Here is an 18,295-nt window from a genome sequence, read left to right on the forward strand (position 1 = left end):
GAGTAGGAGGAGAATTGTGGTCTACCAGACCTAGTAACAGGAAGGAGTCACCATGTGTCTTGCTTATAGGTCTTCCTATTCTTTACCTATATGGGTAAATCTCATAAAGGGGTCTGAGAAATTATTTCAGATGTTGCAGAAACTAGTTTCTGACTGTTTTTTTCACATGCACTTCATGTAAGTGCTAACCCATTAATGCCTTATGCTTCGTAACAGTCCTGTGTGCATTTTTCAAGATTTTCTTTTTACGTTACGTTTAATGGGCTATTATAAAAATAAAATCGCAGATACATGTCCACATGCTAGTTGCACATCTCCTTGTCTGAAAACTGTGCTGACATTGGCACTAGGATAAAGTGATTGTTGTAAAACAAAAGGAAAAAAGTAGCTATCTGAGAGCAGTTGGCACGTCTTTATCAGAAACTTCTTACGTCCCTGACTGTTCAGTTTATTCTCATAAATTAAGAATCTTTATGAAGGATGAATAATGTTAGGTTTTCAATTTGGCTGCATCACCATTACTGTACGTTCACCCTATTGTGGGGCATCAGGCCTACAGTCAGTGAGCATCACCATTGCAAAGTGCGACTCATCTTTCCAATCTAGCCATTCTAGTTCAGTAAGATAAAATAATACCTTGTTACTTCAATGTTTGTCCATTTTCAGACATGACAGTTTAATATCTTTCAGTATAGAACAGTAATACTATTGGTAAGTAGGTATTACAAGTAGATTTTATTTACAAGAATTTATCCTTGAGACCACTTAATTCCTTATAAAAAGTTGATTGTCCTTTTCTTTCATCAGTATTGTTTTACTGGAAAAATGCAAGCCTTACTAGTTCCTTTTTATACTGAAGGTGACACAAGTTTCCTTAATGGCACTATCTTGTAAAAGAAATCATTCTCACTGCTAAGCTACCCTGGTCTTTGTTTCAGTCTTGGGGAAGTTATAGTGGGTAGTAGAAGTAGTAATGAATAGTGGTTAACAGAAGTAGAGATGGAAAAGAGGAGGTTATATTTACATATATATATATGTGTGTGTGTGTGTGTGTGTATGTATATATGTATATATATATATATATATGATCTGTTTAACAAATTCCATGGAATATGAACTATACCCCAACAATGGATTGAGACATGATGGATGGACTGTTTTTTTGCCTTGACAGCACAAGTACCACACAGTGTCTCCCTCAGAAACTTTTCTCAAAACAGCATTTTTTCTTTTTTTTTATACATTAGTCCCAAGTGCTGTACCACTTGAATCCATTCAAGGGAGTACCTTTGAAGAGAAGATTTTTCTTCAGTGGAGAGAGCCAGCGCAAACATATGGTGTGATTACTTTGTATGAGGTATCAAGCATTTTGTCATATTTTCACTTTCATGTATTGTATTGGCTTTTAGAAGTGCATAATTAATAAGAAATTGAAAAAATATTTTTTTCCTAATTTCTGTAAATATTCTTTTTGAATGTAGTAGCACTTACAAAGTAATAAAATCAAATGTGTAATATAGGAGTGAATTACTGAAAGTCTCCAAAATGTTCTGGGTTATCAGCTTTAAGAAAACTGCTAAATTTAGAATGATATGATATATCATTCTGTCTAGTAGTCTGGAACAAATATTTAAAAGACTGAAAGACAGATCTTACTGGTTGGTTTAAAAAAAGAGGAGACATGACAGTCAACATCACATTTAGGTGAGACTCATCACAGGAAGTCTATTGTAATAGAAACAAGCAGGCATAAATAATTTTTTAAAAAATACAGCATTTTTTAATGCAAATTCAACAAAATTATATGTTGTTAGATGCCTAAAAATCGCTGCTTTTCCTCGTATGGAACCTCTGCCTGAATACCTTTTAGAAAAATTGACAAAAGACTGCACAGATTAAGCTGTCAGACAGTAATCACTGTTAAGCCTCTTACCTGACCTTACTACAAAATTGGTATTGGAATGCTTTGTTTAAAAAAAAAAAAAAAAACACCTAAATGAGGTATAGTGTAAGAGAAAAGTTAAATTGAATGCTAACCTATTGATACTGTTTTGAAAACTGTTTTATTGTAAGAATATAAAATGTTATGAAAAAGTATGGATTGATTTTTGATAAGGCTAACTACTTTCCAGCTACTTCAACAGTTGCCTATCTTGAAGGATCAGGGTGTTTTAGTTAATATGTTAATGTTTTTATTGATGTTAGGCTTAATGTACATAGAAACACACAGTGTCAAATCATCTTTCTGTTTATAAGCATGTGTGCATGTCATTACAGTGCTGAGAAGTACATGCAGTGTATACATGCAGCTCATTCTTAAATATGTATGTATAACTTCATCAGCCATAATGGGAGTTGCACAGGGATATTGAAGTGAAAAAAATAGCTTGGCCAAACTTTCTAAGGTATTCAGCAAGTCCTTGAATATCAAAAGAATGTAGCATTCCAACAGTGAAGAGAATATTGAAAAATAAGATAAAATAAGATAAAATAAAATACTGATATCTCCTTCTGCTATTTATCTAGTAGAGATAGCTCTACTAGCAATAGCTCAACGAAGAGATGAAGGAAGTAAAGCAATCATTTAAAGCATAAGCCTGGCTTCATTAATTTTTAAGTGACAGATACTAACAGTCTGATGCAACCAAACTTGTTCTAAAGATGCCAGCTCAGTCCAGTCAGGTGGCTGAATATGAGCCATGAAGTTGCTGAAGACCTGTTTGTCAATACTTTTTCTCCCTTGTCTTTTGCTTAAAAGCTTAAAGTGTACCACAAAGTTTTTTATAAATATGGCTGGCAAACTACCTCAAGGCCAACAAATATACACAATGAATCACAAGGACATTTTACCTATTGGGAATGTGGAGTATCCAGGTGAAATATAAAAGTATACTTCAGGTATACATTAGGTAACTGAACTGGCTCACAAGGTAAGATCCAGACAAGCTGGATGAGGTTTAGGTAGCTGTGTTTTATCAGTTAGTTTAGACTATCCATGATATCTCAGTAGGCCCCTCTTTGGCTGATCTTGGAGCTGTCAAGATAATGCATCCAGCACAGCTCCGTATCCCCCTGGCTTGACAAGCAGGGTGTCTAGCTACTGCCTATGCCTTACAGCAAGCCAGAGTTTAGACAAAGAGTCATCTGAGCCTTGGTTGTAAGCACATCAGCAGTTCTAATGTAAAAAGTGTAGATTACTGGGTGAGACAGAACTGCAAGTATGTAAGCCCGAGTCAGGCCTAGGAGCAAGGTTTCTCTTTCCCAGGCAACACCTTCAGCTGGTGGCCGTTTTTTAAAGGGTCAGCCCTAAGACCGCAGCAGCGGACACCTTATTTCAGAAGAAGCTCCCAGGGTCTTGATCCCAGTAGGCGGGCACACCTAATGTGCAGTCGTGAGTCTGCATCCTTGCTCCCACAGAGGCGGCTCAATCACACCTTTCTGTCAAGCATTTCTTAATCTAAGAACCTAACTTTCTGTGGTATTAAAAATCTCATTACTTAGTCTGTGTTCTGCAGACAGGCATATGTTTTTAGTGCCTGAAGTAGGTGGGAAAAAACTATTCAAGTATTAAGTTACTTATTGCTATTGTAAAATCAGGAGCAATTCAATTATTTTACCAATATTTATATGAAAAAAAAAGCTTTTAGATGAAGAAGTAACATAAAGTCTTTATCACCAATACAAGTCCACAGTTGTAGGAATAAAGGGATTTGGATTTTGTGCAAGATTTCATCCAAATTTGATAAAAATAGTCAACAACATATAGTCAACAACAGTGAGAACATTATTCTCCTTCCATTTTTTCATCACTGCAATGCTGAGCTGGCACTAGCAATGGTAGCACTGAGAAACTGTTTTTCAAAAAAAATAAAATAGGAATAGTCTTATAAGTAGGAGTAAAATAAAGAAACACTGCAAGTTCATTTTAACCAGGCAAAACACTTCTTTTTTACTGTGTTCTGCATGGCCCCTGGGAGAACATATTTCATTATGGGACATCAGCCACTTAGCTATCTAGTAATTAAGCACTGTACAAAAATGTATAAGAATCTAACATATAAGAATCTAAGCTAAGTCTCTGACATCCAGGTTTTACTTCAAATAAAACTCACATGAGATAATAAAAAATCCAGTTAAGAATTATCAAACCATAGAAAACAGAGTTAAATGGAGCTGCAAGAGTTCATTTAGTTCACATATCTGCTCCAAAACAGGATCAGGTTTATATAAAACATGGCTGCCATGTAGTTGTCTAACCAGTCTTTTAAAATCTTCAAAAACTATTTGGCCCACTCTCCCACAAGCAGACAGAACAACACTTACTATCAGAAAAGGGGATTCTATTAGGAAACGTGTATTTGGGAGGTGGGCAGGAGGGAAGAGGCAAATTGGGCAAATTAATTGATAATTAATTTGATAAATTGATAATTAATTTGATAAAAATTTAGATATTTGGTAGTTTCATCTGTTTTCTCTTAGAATTGGGAGGTTAGTTGAGTGTTTTTTAATGTAATCTCAGTTCAATTTATGGATGAAGAATTTTAGATCTGCCTATGTCATGCAAAAAAAGTCAGAGTTTACCCAGATAGCATCAAAGGGCTTTATTACTTATTTTCAGTACTTCATTGATGTTATATTTAGTGGCTCATTTAGAAATCAATTTTCATTGTCAGAGGTTTTAGGAAATGGCAACTATTAAAGGTGTATAATACCAACACTTGCGTGCTTCTAAGTTTTGTTTTGTGTATCTTCTTAATTAGAATGATATGGAATATAACAAAAAGAATGTCAGTTATCACTTTAAATAATAACCATGTTGGATTTATACATATTCACATGCAAATGAAACTTTATAAGTAAAAAGGAGGGATGAATCATTTTTAATTTTTTAATGGATTTCTTATTTTTAAGTTCTCATTACAGTGCATGGAAATTAGTAATTAATATAAAAATCTGGATCAAGTTTTGCTGTGAACTTATATTAACATTTCTAATGAAAACTAAAAATACTGTTTGAATCAAAGAGGGAACTGAGGATACAGTATACATTTTGCATATATTAACATTTTATCTCCCATTTCCTCCAAAGGAGAATCTGACCTAGGTACAATGTAATGACCTGAAAATTTCCAAATTAGCAATTACAATATCTAAGCTTTAGACTAAAATATAAGCTCTACCCACATCCTGAAAATTTTGCCTTAAGCTGCCCTTATCATCTTCTAAGGATAATCTCATTCAGAGCAAAGTGTAGTTACAGTCAAGTCAGCTAGAACTGGGGGCCACCCCTTTTGTTATTTGTTTATGCATTTCTGCCGGGTTGTTTTGGTTTTGTTATTGTTGCTGATCAAAACCAACAGTAAGATGAATTCAAAAAATGACATTGTTAAAGCCAGCATCTTGAAGGAATTAATGCAAGCCTGAACCCATCCTTTAGAGTTGTAATCTAGCTGCCTCTAAGTCTCTGTATCTATAAAAGTAATAACTCATACCAGTTACGGCTGAGTTTCTGTGTTCCTTCATGGGATTCAGGATTTGAAGGGTATAAGAGAGTAAGATAGCTTATCATAAAATGTCTGACAGTGCATACATCAGGAGGGTTTACTGGATAAAGATGCAATCTTTGTCCATCTGCTCAAGACAGTTTATAACTTTCTTATTCTTTTGCAGATCACCTACAAAGCAGTCAGTTCCTTTGACCCAGAAATAGATTTATCCAATCAAAGTGGACGGGTCTCAAAGCTAGGAAATGAAACGCACTATCTCTTCTTTGGACTGTATCCTGGCACTACCTACTCTTTTACCATCAGAGCCAGCACAGCTAAAGGTTTTGGACCTCCAATCACAAATCAATTCACCACAAAAATATCAGGTATTTGTTTAAAGAGTATTATTGTTTGCTTACAATATAATGACATGGGTAATTCTTTCATTGCTTATTTCTTCCTCAGGATTTTACAAGCAGCAAATTGAAAAAAAGTAAAATAAGTGTTCATCCCTGAAGATGCAAAAGTGACATACCTGAAAAACTTCCAAGTGCTTAAATATCTGCTAGTACTTTGAAATTCCTATTCACAACTGTAATTTACCACCCAAGATACCCTATGAATTATGTGCCTACAATCAGTGCCAGTTGCTATTGCAACGTTTAGCATAGGGTTTTGGGGACATGAGGATGAGGGTTCCATTCAGAGCTTATTCAGCCTTGACATGATTCTAAATTAGTATAGTAACAGTGCTGGAAAATCTCTTTAATGAGCCATGAACAATTGAGAGTAGAGCAGAAATACTGTATGTCTAACGCTCTCTTAGGAAGTGCAGCTGACTGCCAGCCAGCATAAGTTCCTAGCAGGCGTGTGGACTGAGGTGGATATGAAACTGTATTAGACAAGAACATCAGGAGTAGTGGTTTTCAGATAAGAGCAGCATGACTCTGTCAGTTCTGCAGATCCATGAACAATATTTTAAAGCCCTCCCAGAGGCAGAGGAACACTATTTCTCTAGCTAATGGGTTGCAATACTATTACATACTCTAAAATGCTTATGTAATTGATGACAAAATGTTTTGCAAAGTTACAGTTGAAATCCCTTTGCTCTTAACTTCTCTACAGTCTCCTTGGGAATTAAAGTGATGGTTGAACTATGGCTCTTTGGTAATGTTTAAAGAAAATTGCCTTATCTATTTGTGGTCAAATTTGCTTTTCAGAAAGGATAAGGGAAAGCATTTGGATACAAAATCTTCTTTCTTTTTACTCTCCGTCTGTATAGTTTTCCCAATCACTCATTTTCTGTCCTCACTGGAATGAAAAATAACAACTGTTAATCAGGGCAATTTCTTTTTATTACAGGAAAGGACAGTTAATGTGAGGTGGGAATTACTGACTGTAGACTGTAGAGAAAAAAAAAGCAGGTGATAGTTTTCAAATTAGAAAATTATTCTTAGAAGAATGCATAAACACTGATTAGTAAAGATGGGGCTCATTCTCCATCACTTTTCTCACATTGAGCAAACCATTCTCTGTCAGAAAGCAACTTCTGACATAACAAGACTTGATATGCGTTAGGATGGCAGAATTAGGCCTTATTAGAGTGAGGAAGGGAGGAAAGTATTGAGAATAGAGGAGAGTCTGGGCATTTGAGAGTAGTTCTGTCGTTTAAATTGTCGTTCTTTTCTAAATTTGGTATGTCACCAACTGAAACTCATTAGTGTGAATGGACATGCTTGAAATGAGACAAACCTCCAAGCAACCATCTGGTGAGGTTCTGCAAGCTGTCTTGCCTGCACCCCACTCTCTCATTACTTCATGTTAGTTACTGTGCTAACAGGAATGCTTAAGACTTGTCCTTGGGTAGTTAAAGGCAGTCTCTTGAATTTAAAATAGAAGCAGAATACATGCATTTCTTAGTATCGTTGAAAAACCACAACTGAAATTTTAGCTGGTGAGTATGGTGTCCTTTTCGCAGTGATATAAGCCTGTAATCTCATTGTCTCACCCATAAAGCTTTGAGGCTCTGTGTGTGGCCAGTGTTCTCCATTTTGAAAAGATATGAAATGAAAATCCTGAACATTTATGGATAAAAGATTTCACAGAACCTTTTTAGAACATATGAGGTGGCAACAGTACATTCTGACCAATTTCTAAATTGAGTCATTGCATTTTAATTTGTCTGGCTCTAGACTGCATTTTCCTAGTCTTAATTTCCTGTCTTAAGTTGATGAGTAGTACTATTCTGTACTGTAAATAGTTGCCATGTTTCATTCTACAGTTGTGTGATTGGCATTGATGGATGAAATGATCTGTATGTAAATAAGCGTTACTAAAAGCAGAGCTAGTAGCCATGCCTTCTATCAAAATTGATGGGCACTCTATTGGAAGACTCTGTTTTCTGTTGCATATAACTTTGTGAAAAGACAGCTGTGCAGGCTGAAATTTTTTATGATGCTTTTCTCACCCAGAAGAATTTCATCCGTTTCAGGAACATGGCTGACAAACTGAAAAATTATTGTGACCAACACATTACTGAAGTGTTTTCAAACAGGGTTTTGAATATTTAGTGAGAAGACAGACATTAATCTGAGCCATCACTCTGAAAATCTTTCCAGATTTGAGCAAACTATAAATGTTACAATTTGCACACAAACTGTGGAAACTTGACAGAACTGAGCAGCTTGAGATGCCATCCTCACTAAATAGATTCAGGCTCTGAGCTTAAAGAGTCTTGCCTTGTGTGTACACCAATTCAGTGTGGCCCACCACAGGTACATAGCCTTTAAAATCTTTACCTTTTACTGGGTCTGAGCTTTCTGCTGCTGAAGACCAGGGAGTGCAGTTGCAAAAAATGCGAATAGGAACAATGTCTCCTGCTTTCTCTATTAATAAGCTCCTTCTTCACTTGTGCACAATGTGGAAGAGGAAGAATACTAACCTAGATGGAACAACAGGAAAAGAACAGATGTTGTCCCAGTATCTGTGGAGAGAAGAAGTAGCCAAGAGTCAAAGGTGGGACTGATAGAACCGCAGCTTATAGCCTAGGCTGATGAATACCAATGAAAAACGATGAAGATGTTACTGGTTTCACAGCAGACTGAAGAGTTGTGGACAAAAGCATTAATGCAGACCTTACATAAATGTATAGGGAAATAAGGATAAAGGCAAGAGAAGTTCGTACATCTTTCAAGTAGGTGCAGGTAATAGTGGGAAGGTGCAAAAGATGGGAATATACACTTTAAAGAGAGAGTGACTCATGTTGCTGGAACTATTTAATCTGCTAGAGGAGTTTAAGAATTATACAGCTACCTAACAGGTCAAGGGAGGTGATTCTCCCCCTCTACTCTGCTCTTTTGAGACCCAACCCGGAGTACTACATTCAGCTCTGGGCCACCAGCACAAGAAGGACATGGATTTGTTGGAGCACATCCAGAGGAGGGCCACGAAGAATATCAGAGGGCTGGAGCACCTCTCCTAGGAAGAGAGACTGAGAGAGCTGGGGGTGTTCAGCCTGGAGAAGAGAAGGCTTCAGGGTGACCTCATTGCGGCCTTTCAGCACCTATAGGGGGCCTCCAAGAAAGCTGGAGAGGGACTCTTTTATCAGGGAGTGTAGTGACTGGACACAGGGTAAAGGTTTTAAACTAAAAAAGAGTAGGTTTAGATTAGATATTATGCAGAAGTTCTTCACTCAGAGGGTGGTGAGGCACTGGCACAGGCTGCCCAGAGAAGCTGTGGATGCCCCATCCCTGGAGGTGCTCAAGGCCAGGCTGGATGGGGCTTTGGGCAACCTGGTCTGGTGGGAGGTGTCCCTGCCCATGGCAGGGGGGTTGGAATGGGGTTGTCTTTAGGGTCCCTTCCACTCCAAACTTTTCTATGATTTTATGATACTGTCTGTATGTGGAGCATAATGTACTCTGATTAAGTAATTCACCGTGATACACAATGTGTCCAGCATCTGGAAGATGAAGCTAAATGAATTCAGATGCCACATAAATTTTCGTGTTCAACAATGAGTGTAATTAGCCACTGGGAGAACCCAGAACTAAAGAAAAGATCTTCTCCCCACAAAAATATATTTTCTGTTTCAAGCAGGAATTAATTTAGGAAAGTTCATTGTCCTGCATTATTCCTGTGGTCAAAAAAGGTCATTGCAATGATGACTTTGTGCTTCAGTAGCCATTAAATCTATTAATTGTGTATCATCATTAATAAGGGGACAATAAGGATACAACAGACTGCTAAACAAGCAATTAACTGAGCAGTCTTCCATTCAATATAATGATAAAAATGCAAGTAGGTGATAGAACTGAAAAAAGTAACAACAGTAAAAGACAGTAACTGAGGCATCATTTATTTTAATCACAGCTGTAATTCCTTAATGAAGACACAGTTTGCAAAAGTGCCATTAAGTGTGGCTTCAAACTATGATAAGTTCTCATGGTGATAATCCTTTTTGATTATTGTAAATGATTCCTGTGGTGGACAATAGGCCTGTGACAGCTACAGCAGTAGTTAAAATTGCAGAAATGACAAGTTCTGAGAGTGTAGCCTAATACCACAGACACATTGAGAAAGCTGGGCTCACAGTTTCAAAAACTATAGCCACCCTGGCATGCACATTTGCAGATGCTCTTCTTGAAATAATTTCAATTTTCATTTCCAAGTCAGAGACTCTCAGTACTTCCTGAAAACTTACCCTTATTAGGAACTGTTGGCTATCTTGGAATTGACAGTGAGCTAGGATTCCTTTAATTTTTTCACTGAAGTTATTTAAAAGTTGTCTCATATTCGTAACTGAAAGCACATTAGACCTATAATACTGTCTATATTTGCAGGAGTCTTTTGAATTAAATATTCAAATAAAGATACAACTCCTGAAAGAAGAAATATGGGAATAATGATTATTTTTGCCTCTTTTCTTTTCTTATTCTAGCACCCTCTATGCCACCATATGAACTCGAAACACCTTTGAATCAAACTGACAGCACTGTGACAGTCTTGCTGAAACCTGCACAGAGCAGAGGCGCTCCTGTCAGGTACTGGGGGAAAAATCTTTATAAAATTAAAACCAAATTGATTAATTTCTTGAACATGTATTCTGGGGATTTTCTACACAGCAATCAGTGTCTAAATTCATGTCTGTATTAGCTCTAATTAAATTAAATAACTGAAGAAAATGAAAGTGCTTTGATGTTGAGTGTTCGTGTATTGTTTAAAGGATTTGATCCAGATGCAAGTGGCTTGTTCTTTGAAGATAAGGAACAAAGCCATAGTTCTGTTGTGTGGGTGGCTTCTTTAAGGTAATTGCTTACTGCAGTGTTATAAGTTCAAGGGCATATCACATTTTCTATGCTGAGCTACTGTCTGTAATATTCTCTCTTCTTGTTTACTTCACAGATTTAAGATAATCAGCTCTTAGTAAGTTAGCCAATTCAAAAAATATGTACTGTAACATTCATAAAGTATTTACTTTTAATTGACCATGAAAGCAGAAGTAGGGGACAAAAAAAAGGAAAACCAGTAGCTTAGGTTTTTTAGTGTTATATAATGTCTGCTAATGAATTTCCAATTTGCAGTGGTTTATTTCACGGTTTTACACCTATTGTAGTAAAATATGCCTGCTTTTCAGTGAGGAAAACAGAGGATTAGATTATTTTGAATGATAACAAATAAGGAGCTCAATACTCTGAAGAGAAGAAAATACAGATGAGTGAAATACATTTTTTTCAGAGGTTTAAGATGCTTTTCCTTTTGACTAACGATGGAGCCTCAATAATGGTCAATCCTTTTGTTACTACTGAGAAACGTTTCCAGCTGTAGTGAATGACTATCAGTTATTTCCATCTTGCTGCTGAGGTTTTGGTAATTTCTCTTAGCCTGGAAAATACAGATCTGTTATAGTCATATATACATAAATTAACATTTTGGAGGCATTTCATCAGAATATTCCATTTTATTTTTTTTTTGTATTACGCAATATTCATCATTGCATTACATATTACATGTTTGTATAGATGAATGTATGTATGTCTGTATTTAGGAAATGTCATACTGTTGGTCATTCAGACAACTTTTTAAAAGGAAAGTATAGCACTTTGAGGAGGTCTGAACAAGCTGAGAAAAAAAAAACAGAAAGCAATTACAGCAGATATAGTGGAACTGTTTGATTTAGCAAATTAGATTATAAACCGAATGATTTGATATTTGTCTTCCTTTATCTCCTAAAGTGTGGTATAGTCTTTCTGCATTCAGGCATCTGGATCAAAATAATACTGTTTGGACTCATTTTTGTTTAAACACAAATATGCAGGACCATAAATAAAAAAGTTTCATTCCTTCGAACTGCATCATGAACTAAAGATGATTGACTCCTATAGCAGTAGTGACACATCAGAAGCTTCACTGACAACAGAAAGAAGCTAGTTAGGAGATTAAAGTACACCAAATAAGGGGATGAGTGGTTAAGAAAATAAGAAGAGGGATTTAAAGTAACATGAAGATTTAGAATTGACAGAAACAGATGAACACAGCAGCAAATTTACTGAGGTCCTTTGCAACAGGTCTTAAATGAAAGCTGACTGCAAACTCTTAATGTAAATACTTCGTGAAGCAGAGAATGAAAATTAAAGTAAGAATTTCTCAATACTTTTAACATTTTATTGTGCATTAGACTCTCAAGTATATTGTCATTGCATAGCTTGCAGAACACATTCTGCATATGGATGTCATCATCTTAATCTATATTCATTGGGTGTTAAAAGTTTAGTCATACTTCATTTATGCACATCACTAAGAATGATGCCTTGTGTATTGATTCTGCTACAAGCACCAGCTTGGTTAATGCAGGTTTTTGAAACTGCACTAAACTTGCAGTGTAAATGATTGTTGTTGTTCTATTGATCAGCACGTCAGCCATGTCACATAAAATTCTTTAATTCCTGAGATGGATAAGGAGTGCACAAATTCTGCCATTCAAGGCAATGAAGCTAATACCTGAGGTCACTCAGTATTCCAGCTTTTTTTTTTTCTGTGATTAAATTCTTTTTCTCTAATCAAATATGAAAAATCCTGATATCTCCTACCTTATTTAGAATCCTCTCACAACCACCACAACATAAAAGGAGAGAAAGGGCAATGCTGCTTGTTTAAATGTTGCTTCAAAAAACAGACTTTATAGAAATATTCAGGAAGCTCTGTTTACAATGATAAAGTACACATTAATCATGAAGGCCAAATGGCATTCCAGGTTGTTTTAGAATTTGTAAGACTGGACATGATTAAAATCTATTTTGTCAGAGTTTTAATACAACAAATACTGCTTGCTTTGTCTTCAATTTCAGGTCTTAAGGCAGTTGCTGTGTTTATTTCAAGGAGATTATTTTGGAATTATGTATGTTTAAAGCAGTAGTGCATTCAGTAATGATGCATATATGTATTTACTTAACAGTTGGCTAAGCTATTCTGATTTCTAGAATGATTTTAATTTGCAAGGCTTTTTTTTTTTTTAATTTAATATGATGTCTCTTTGGAAATTGTGTGATATATGTGTAATTGTGGATTTTTTTCCAGAGATACATGCATATAAGAGTCAGTAAAGTTCTAAATAATTTGCGTAAAAAGCATACAACTGTGAATATTTTTATATAAGGGCTATTCAACATATGTTGAGGTACTCACACTTTCATGGCAATATCACTTTTACCGTTCACTTCTCCAGTGCAAATTAGTGTAACATTTGAAAGATCCTGTGGCCAGATCTTCTGCAGGTCCATAGGTTGGTCAGTTCCAGTTACTTCAAGTAAGGAATGCTAATTTATTGCAAAGATCTGGCTCATACACAGGAATGAAAAATGTAATGCTCAATGACTGCATGCATTTAGTGTTATTTATGTATTCATCTATGTTAGAAAGAGCTTTAGATTGTTTGCTGCATTCCATTATAAAAGGTTCTTGTGACCTTCTCTGGAAAAGTTTTCTTGCAAGCTTTTAGCATCAGCGGCAGAAGCAAGTCTTCTTTGTCACATAAATTTCCATTCAGTCTTGCCACGATAAAGGTTGAGTGTTTCCACTTCTTTTATCTGACTAGCATAATCAGCAAAATGCTGTCACCATACCACCCTCCTCCTGCTATTCAGAGCCACATCCTTAAAAAGTGGTAAATGTAAATATCCCAAAGATTTTGTCCCAGATAATACCGGAAACACCTGGTGATAGCAAGCCCTCTGGGAACAGCACATTGGGGGAAGGAGCAAGAAGGATAAAAGACAAGGCAAGACCATCCAGGCTCTGCTCTGCCTTCTGGTCTTTGGTGAGTTTGTGGATAGCACTTGACCCTTCTCATCTTACAGTGCAGAGCTTCTCTCAGCAGGATTTGCCCCATAAAACTCTTCCAAACAATTAATGCCCCATTTAGGCACTCTTTCTGCTCTTGTAGACACCACAAACAGCTGGGACCTTCCAGCCAGAAGTAAGAGAAGTAGCCAAACAGAGCTAATCGTATCAGCTAACCACATCCTCGATGCCATGCTTGGCATTTTGGATGCCTGAGTATTTTTTGCACCGACTGGGGTCAGTCTAAAGAAACCATACACAGATAAAGTGAATCATGTGAGTTGGGAGCGTGCTAAAGTGAAGGCAGTCTTTTTATTTTTAATTCCTCCTCTTTATCATTGGTGTGCCCAACTTCTTCAGCACGTCGATTGGGTGACCTAAAAAAGGAACAGCTCTTACTGGGAAAATGAGTCAAACATCTCTTTATTTGAAGTGCTTGATTTTGAAACTTAACTTACCTTTAATCTCTCTTCCCTGAAGAAGTAATTTATATTATATTTCAGCTCAAAAGGCTATATTAAGTTATTAGGTATTTTGAAGTGCAGCTGAAAACAACCTTAGAAATTTCAAACTACATGTTATCTAAAGCGATAAGCACTCCTTTCTACTACTTAGTTGGGTAAACATTTCATGGCATGCTCAAATTGTCTAAATTCCACAGAGATTAGAGCAATTAGAACAATTTCTTATTGGCCTAAGCCAGACCTTTAAAGGCACCCTGTAAATACTAGGTTCATTGTCATAGCTGGAATTAAGGCCCTCTGCATATAGTCCCAGGGATGGGAACAGCATGATTCGTCTTAAGATTCATAGTGTAAAGAAACCTCTGTCAGCTCGAGCGCGGGTAGCATGTCATTCTGTATGTGGCTTAGCCGTTTCAGCACCACTCGTAGTATAATGGCTCTTCACTGAATGACACAGGAGACCTAATTCCTACCCACTGGCTGGCAGTAAGAAGAAGTAAATTAAACTGAGATTGTCACCTTTGAAATGCAAAGACTCCTTTGTAACACAGAAGTTCCCCACTAGAACCACTGTGCACTGCACATGAAGCAGAGGTCACAGTTGCTCTCATCCCTGCCACACACATTGCAGGGAAGAAAGACGTATCTTAGGGCCTCATCTCTTTCTTCCAGCATCACCAGTGCTATGAATATCAGCCAGATAGGTGTTTGGCCACCCCCTTTGCTTGGTCACTGTGTCTGCTCGCTTTCTCATAGGATGACAGCAGGAGTTTGCAGTCCTTGTGCCATGTCAGTTAGGACATGCGATACAGCTGAGACACTTCCATCTGAAGAAGTGGGGTCATCTGAAGCCTGAGAGACAGCTCCTAGAAGCCTTCTTTTGGGAAACAAATCTGACAGTCAGCCTTCTAGTGAAGCCACTAACTTCCTGTATCCTTGAAGCGTGTGGTCTTCACAAGAGCACCCGCCTGGTCAACAGATCAGCAGATTAAACGGTTTCGCTGGCAATCAAGAAAGCCAGCAAGCTTTGCATGCTTGCTAGTGTACACAAGCTAGCAAGCCAGCCAGGCTGTTCAGAGACCAGCGACAGATATCATTAGAACTCAATAAGCAGCAGGGCTTCCAGCAGCCTGAATGCAAATGTTTCAGGGTATTTTCCATAGCCTTGAAGAGACCGTGGGGCACTGACGTTATTGTGAGTACATGGCAACCACAGAGCTGGGCCTCAAAGGTGCAAGCCACTTTTCAGAGAAGAGGTTCTGCAGTCTGAGTTTCTGTGTTGCGTGGTAAAAGAGCAGGATCCCATGCATGTATTACAGAGGCAGACATCAATATTATTATAAATTCAGGATAAGTGAACAAATGAGCTTTGAAATAGGAGAATGCTGGTTTACACAATGAGAGACATGTTAGCACTCTGTGTGGACAAAAACACGGCAACCGCAAATGCAAATAAAAGCATTACAAAACCTGTATTTTTAGCTCTGATCTCTCACAATTCCTACTTACTGTGTTATGTAATACTAGCATGTTATTGTAATTTCCTTCAATTCCCAGTGACATGACAAGGGTTGTAATGCAGTAATGAGAAAAAAAGCAAACCTCATGTAGACACAGCTGAGGAGAGAAATATCAAAAGTATACAGTAATGGGAAAGACTTGGAAAGCTTCCCAATAAACTGAAAAGTGAACTTTGGCCTTTCAAGAGCTCACTGATAAAATAGTCCAGGTGATGTTTGGTGGATTTATGATAAATAAATAGTTATGTTGAAATAATGTTACTATACATGTTCAAAGAGCATTAGTAACTCATTAGCGTTCTGAAATGTCATGTCCAAAATACAGCCTTTTGAAATACTGTGAGACCACTAGGCCTAAAGAGCATGAAGGGAACTTACTGTCTGTTCTTTTATTTGCTTGTCACAAGCATCCTTTCTATAGTTTAAGGGTCTGTAAACATAAAGAGTTGAGTTGTGTGCTGTAGGGTCAGCTCCTACCTGCAAACTGTATTTCGAAATCATAGCTTTACAACTTGTAAGGCAGCCAGTAAACTTTTTTGAGGATGTCTGTGATACAGCAGGGATGAGGTTTTATTGATGCCCGTAATTGTCACTTCTTTATAGCAACAAGTATAATTATTTACAGCAGAAGGGTCAATTTCAGTTTCATTGAGGGAACAGTACAATAATTGCTTATGCTGTAAAAATGCTGTAATTCTTTTTTGTTATGCAGTAGAACTTGTCCTTGGGTTTTTACTGTGACTTGAGTTAGAATTTATGGTACGTGTTGCCTGGGCACGAGCAGTGCAGTTTCACATGTCCTGCTGACTTATTCAGAAATTTCCATGGCCCTTTTACTGTGATGTCTCACAGTCCCAGGGTAAATGGAGCATTGATTCCTGTGTCAATGAGAACCCAGCACAACACTATCTGTCATTTAGCAATGCGATTAATAGAAATTTATCTATTATAAATAAAGCAAGCTAGCTGGAGCAATTCCAGAACAAAAGAGAGAATAGATTATTCTGTTTCTCTGAAGAGATTATTTTTCAGTTTCATAACTCACCAATACTTTCTCAAGGGCTTGGATATAAATTGTCATCTGAAAAATTTGCAACACTGTTATGATGCTCTGCTTTTTTTTCATTTGTATTTTGATTCCTTCCTTCTACATGCTGGCCTTAAGTAGGATGCAGTGCAGTGGAGATGATACATTTGCCTAATTCCTAATGATAGTCTTTTCTATGTTGCTCACCTCTCGCTCTGACAGCATGCCAATCTAGTTCAGTGAGGCTCTTCTCCACTAACATCCTGTGGACCATTGGGTTTTTCCAGTCTCCCTGGTGAAGGCTGAAGTCCCATAGCAATTCAGCTTGTGAATAATAACCTCTTGGAACTCATACCATTTTCACTAGCTCTGGAATGCCAACTTCAGTCAGAATTGTTAAAACATGTTTTTATTGAATCTACTTATTAAAATGAATGGCTCAGACTCTGAGTGCACACAGACCACTGTCATTTTTTCCACGGCCACTTTCCAAGGAACATCTACTCAGACCTTTGAGAGCCATATTTAGCCTACCGAAGTTCAGACTTTAGGTCAGCATATTTACTTGTGAATTTTGGATGCCCTGTACCATTTTCTAGTACTGAGGCCAGCTGGCTGACATCAGCCCACGTTCAGCTCCCAGGCAGAAGGACCATCTACAGACTGCCAGTTGGGAAAGGGCCCTGATCCATATCCAGAAATTTTGGTGAGAGTGAGTGATAAATGGCTGATGCCAAAGCCCTTCTGGAAGCCATTCAAACCATTTAACAGGGAGGGTGGTGTACCATTGGTCTACTTAATATCCTATTATGCATATAGCCTAAGTGCGTTGTAGGCAGCTCAGTCCTAGTAAGTCAGCGAGCCTGTTCTCAGCCATTCCTATGTTCTCAGTAAACCAGTAGAGATCTCTAAGTGGGAGTATAAAGCTCCTCCTATGCAAAGCAAAAGACCTGAAATCCTGTTCCTTTCTCCCAGGACTTCTAATATGCTTTATTTTAGATGGTCATTGAATAAAAACAGAAATGATTGACAAAATAAGGAGAGTCTCCATTTGATCAGACAAATTCCTTCATGAATGCTCGCTTTCTGCTTCTCTGATTCTTACACTTCAGGCCAACCTTAGTAGGAGAAGACTAACACAATCTGGGTGGTTGGAAGTTGGGAGTGGTATGGTGAAAGCCTCTCAGTTTGAACATGGTGTTGAACCCTGGTCACTAGGTTTTGAGAACACTGCTCAGACCATTGGGTTATTGTGGAAAGAGCAGGCCTGACTGCCACACATCTCTGCGGAGAGACCTTGGAGATTTCTGTCTTAAGCAGATGTAGACCTGTGCTATAAAGCCCTGAAAAAAGAGTGCCTTTTAGGTGTTTAAATATAAGAATCTACTTCTGGCTGAGCTTAGGCAGTTCCTCTTTTATAGTCACATTGATCACCTGGAAGAGACTGCATGAGAGGTAGAATCC

General features: G+C 37.5%; 1 protein-coding gene across 12 annotated transcripts in view; it reads left to right on the forward strand.

Moving 5' to 3' along the window:
• The window catches only part of PTPRM (protein tyrosine phosphatase receptor type M), a 482,484-nt gene that overhangs the window by 261,929 nt on the left and 202,260 nt on the right, over positions 1 to 18,295 (forward strand). For all 12 annotated transcript variants that reach the window (XM_083826617.1, XM_083826619.1, XM_083826620.1 and 9 more), the window contains 3 exons: positions 1,248 to 1,357; positions 5,671 to 5,872; positions 10,423 to 10,525. In XM_083826617.1, coding sequence (XP_083682743.1) covers positions 1,248 to 1,357; positions 5,671 to 5,872; positions 10,423 to 10,525 — 415 coding nt within the window. The remainder of the gene's footprint in view (positions 1 to 1,247; positions 1,358 to 5,670; positions 5,873 to 10,422; positions 10,526 to 18,295) is intronic.

This window comes from Anser anser, assembly GCF_964211835.1.
Source record: "Anser anser genome assembly, chromosome: 2".
In the NCBI taxonomy this organism is placed as follows: Eukaryota; Metazoa; Chordata; class Aves; order Anseriformes; family Anatidae; genus Anser; species Anser anser.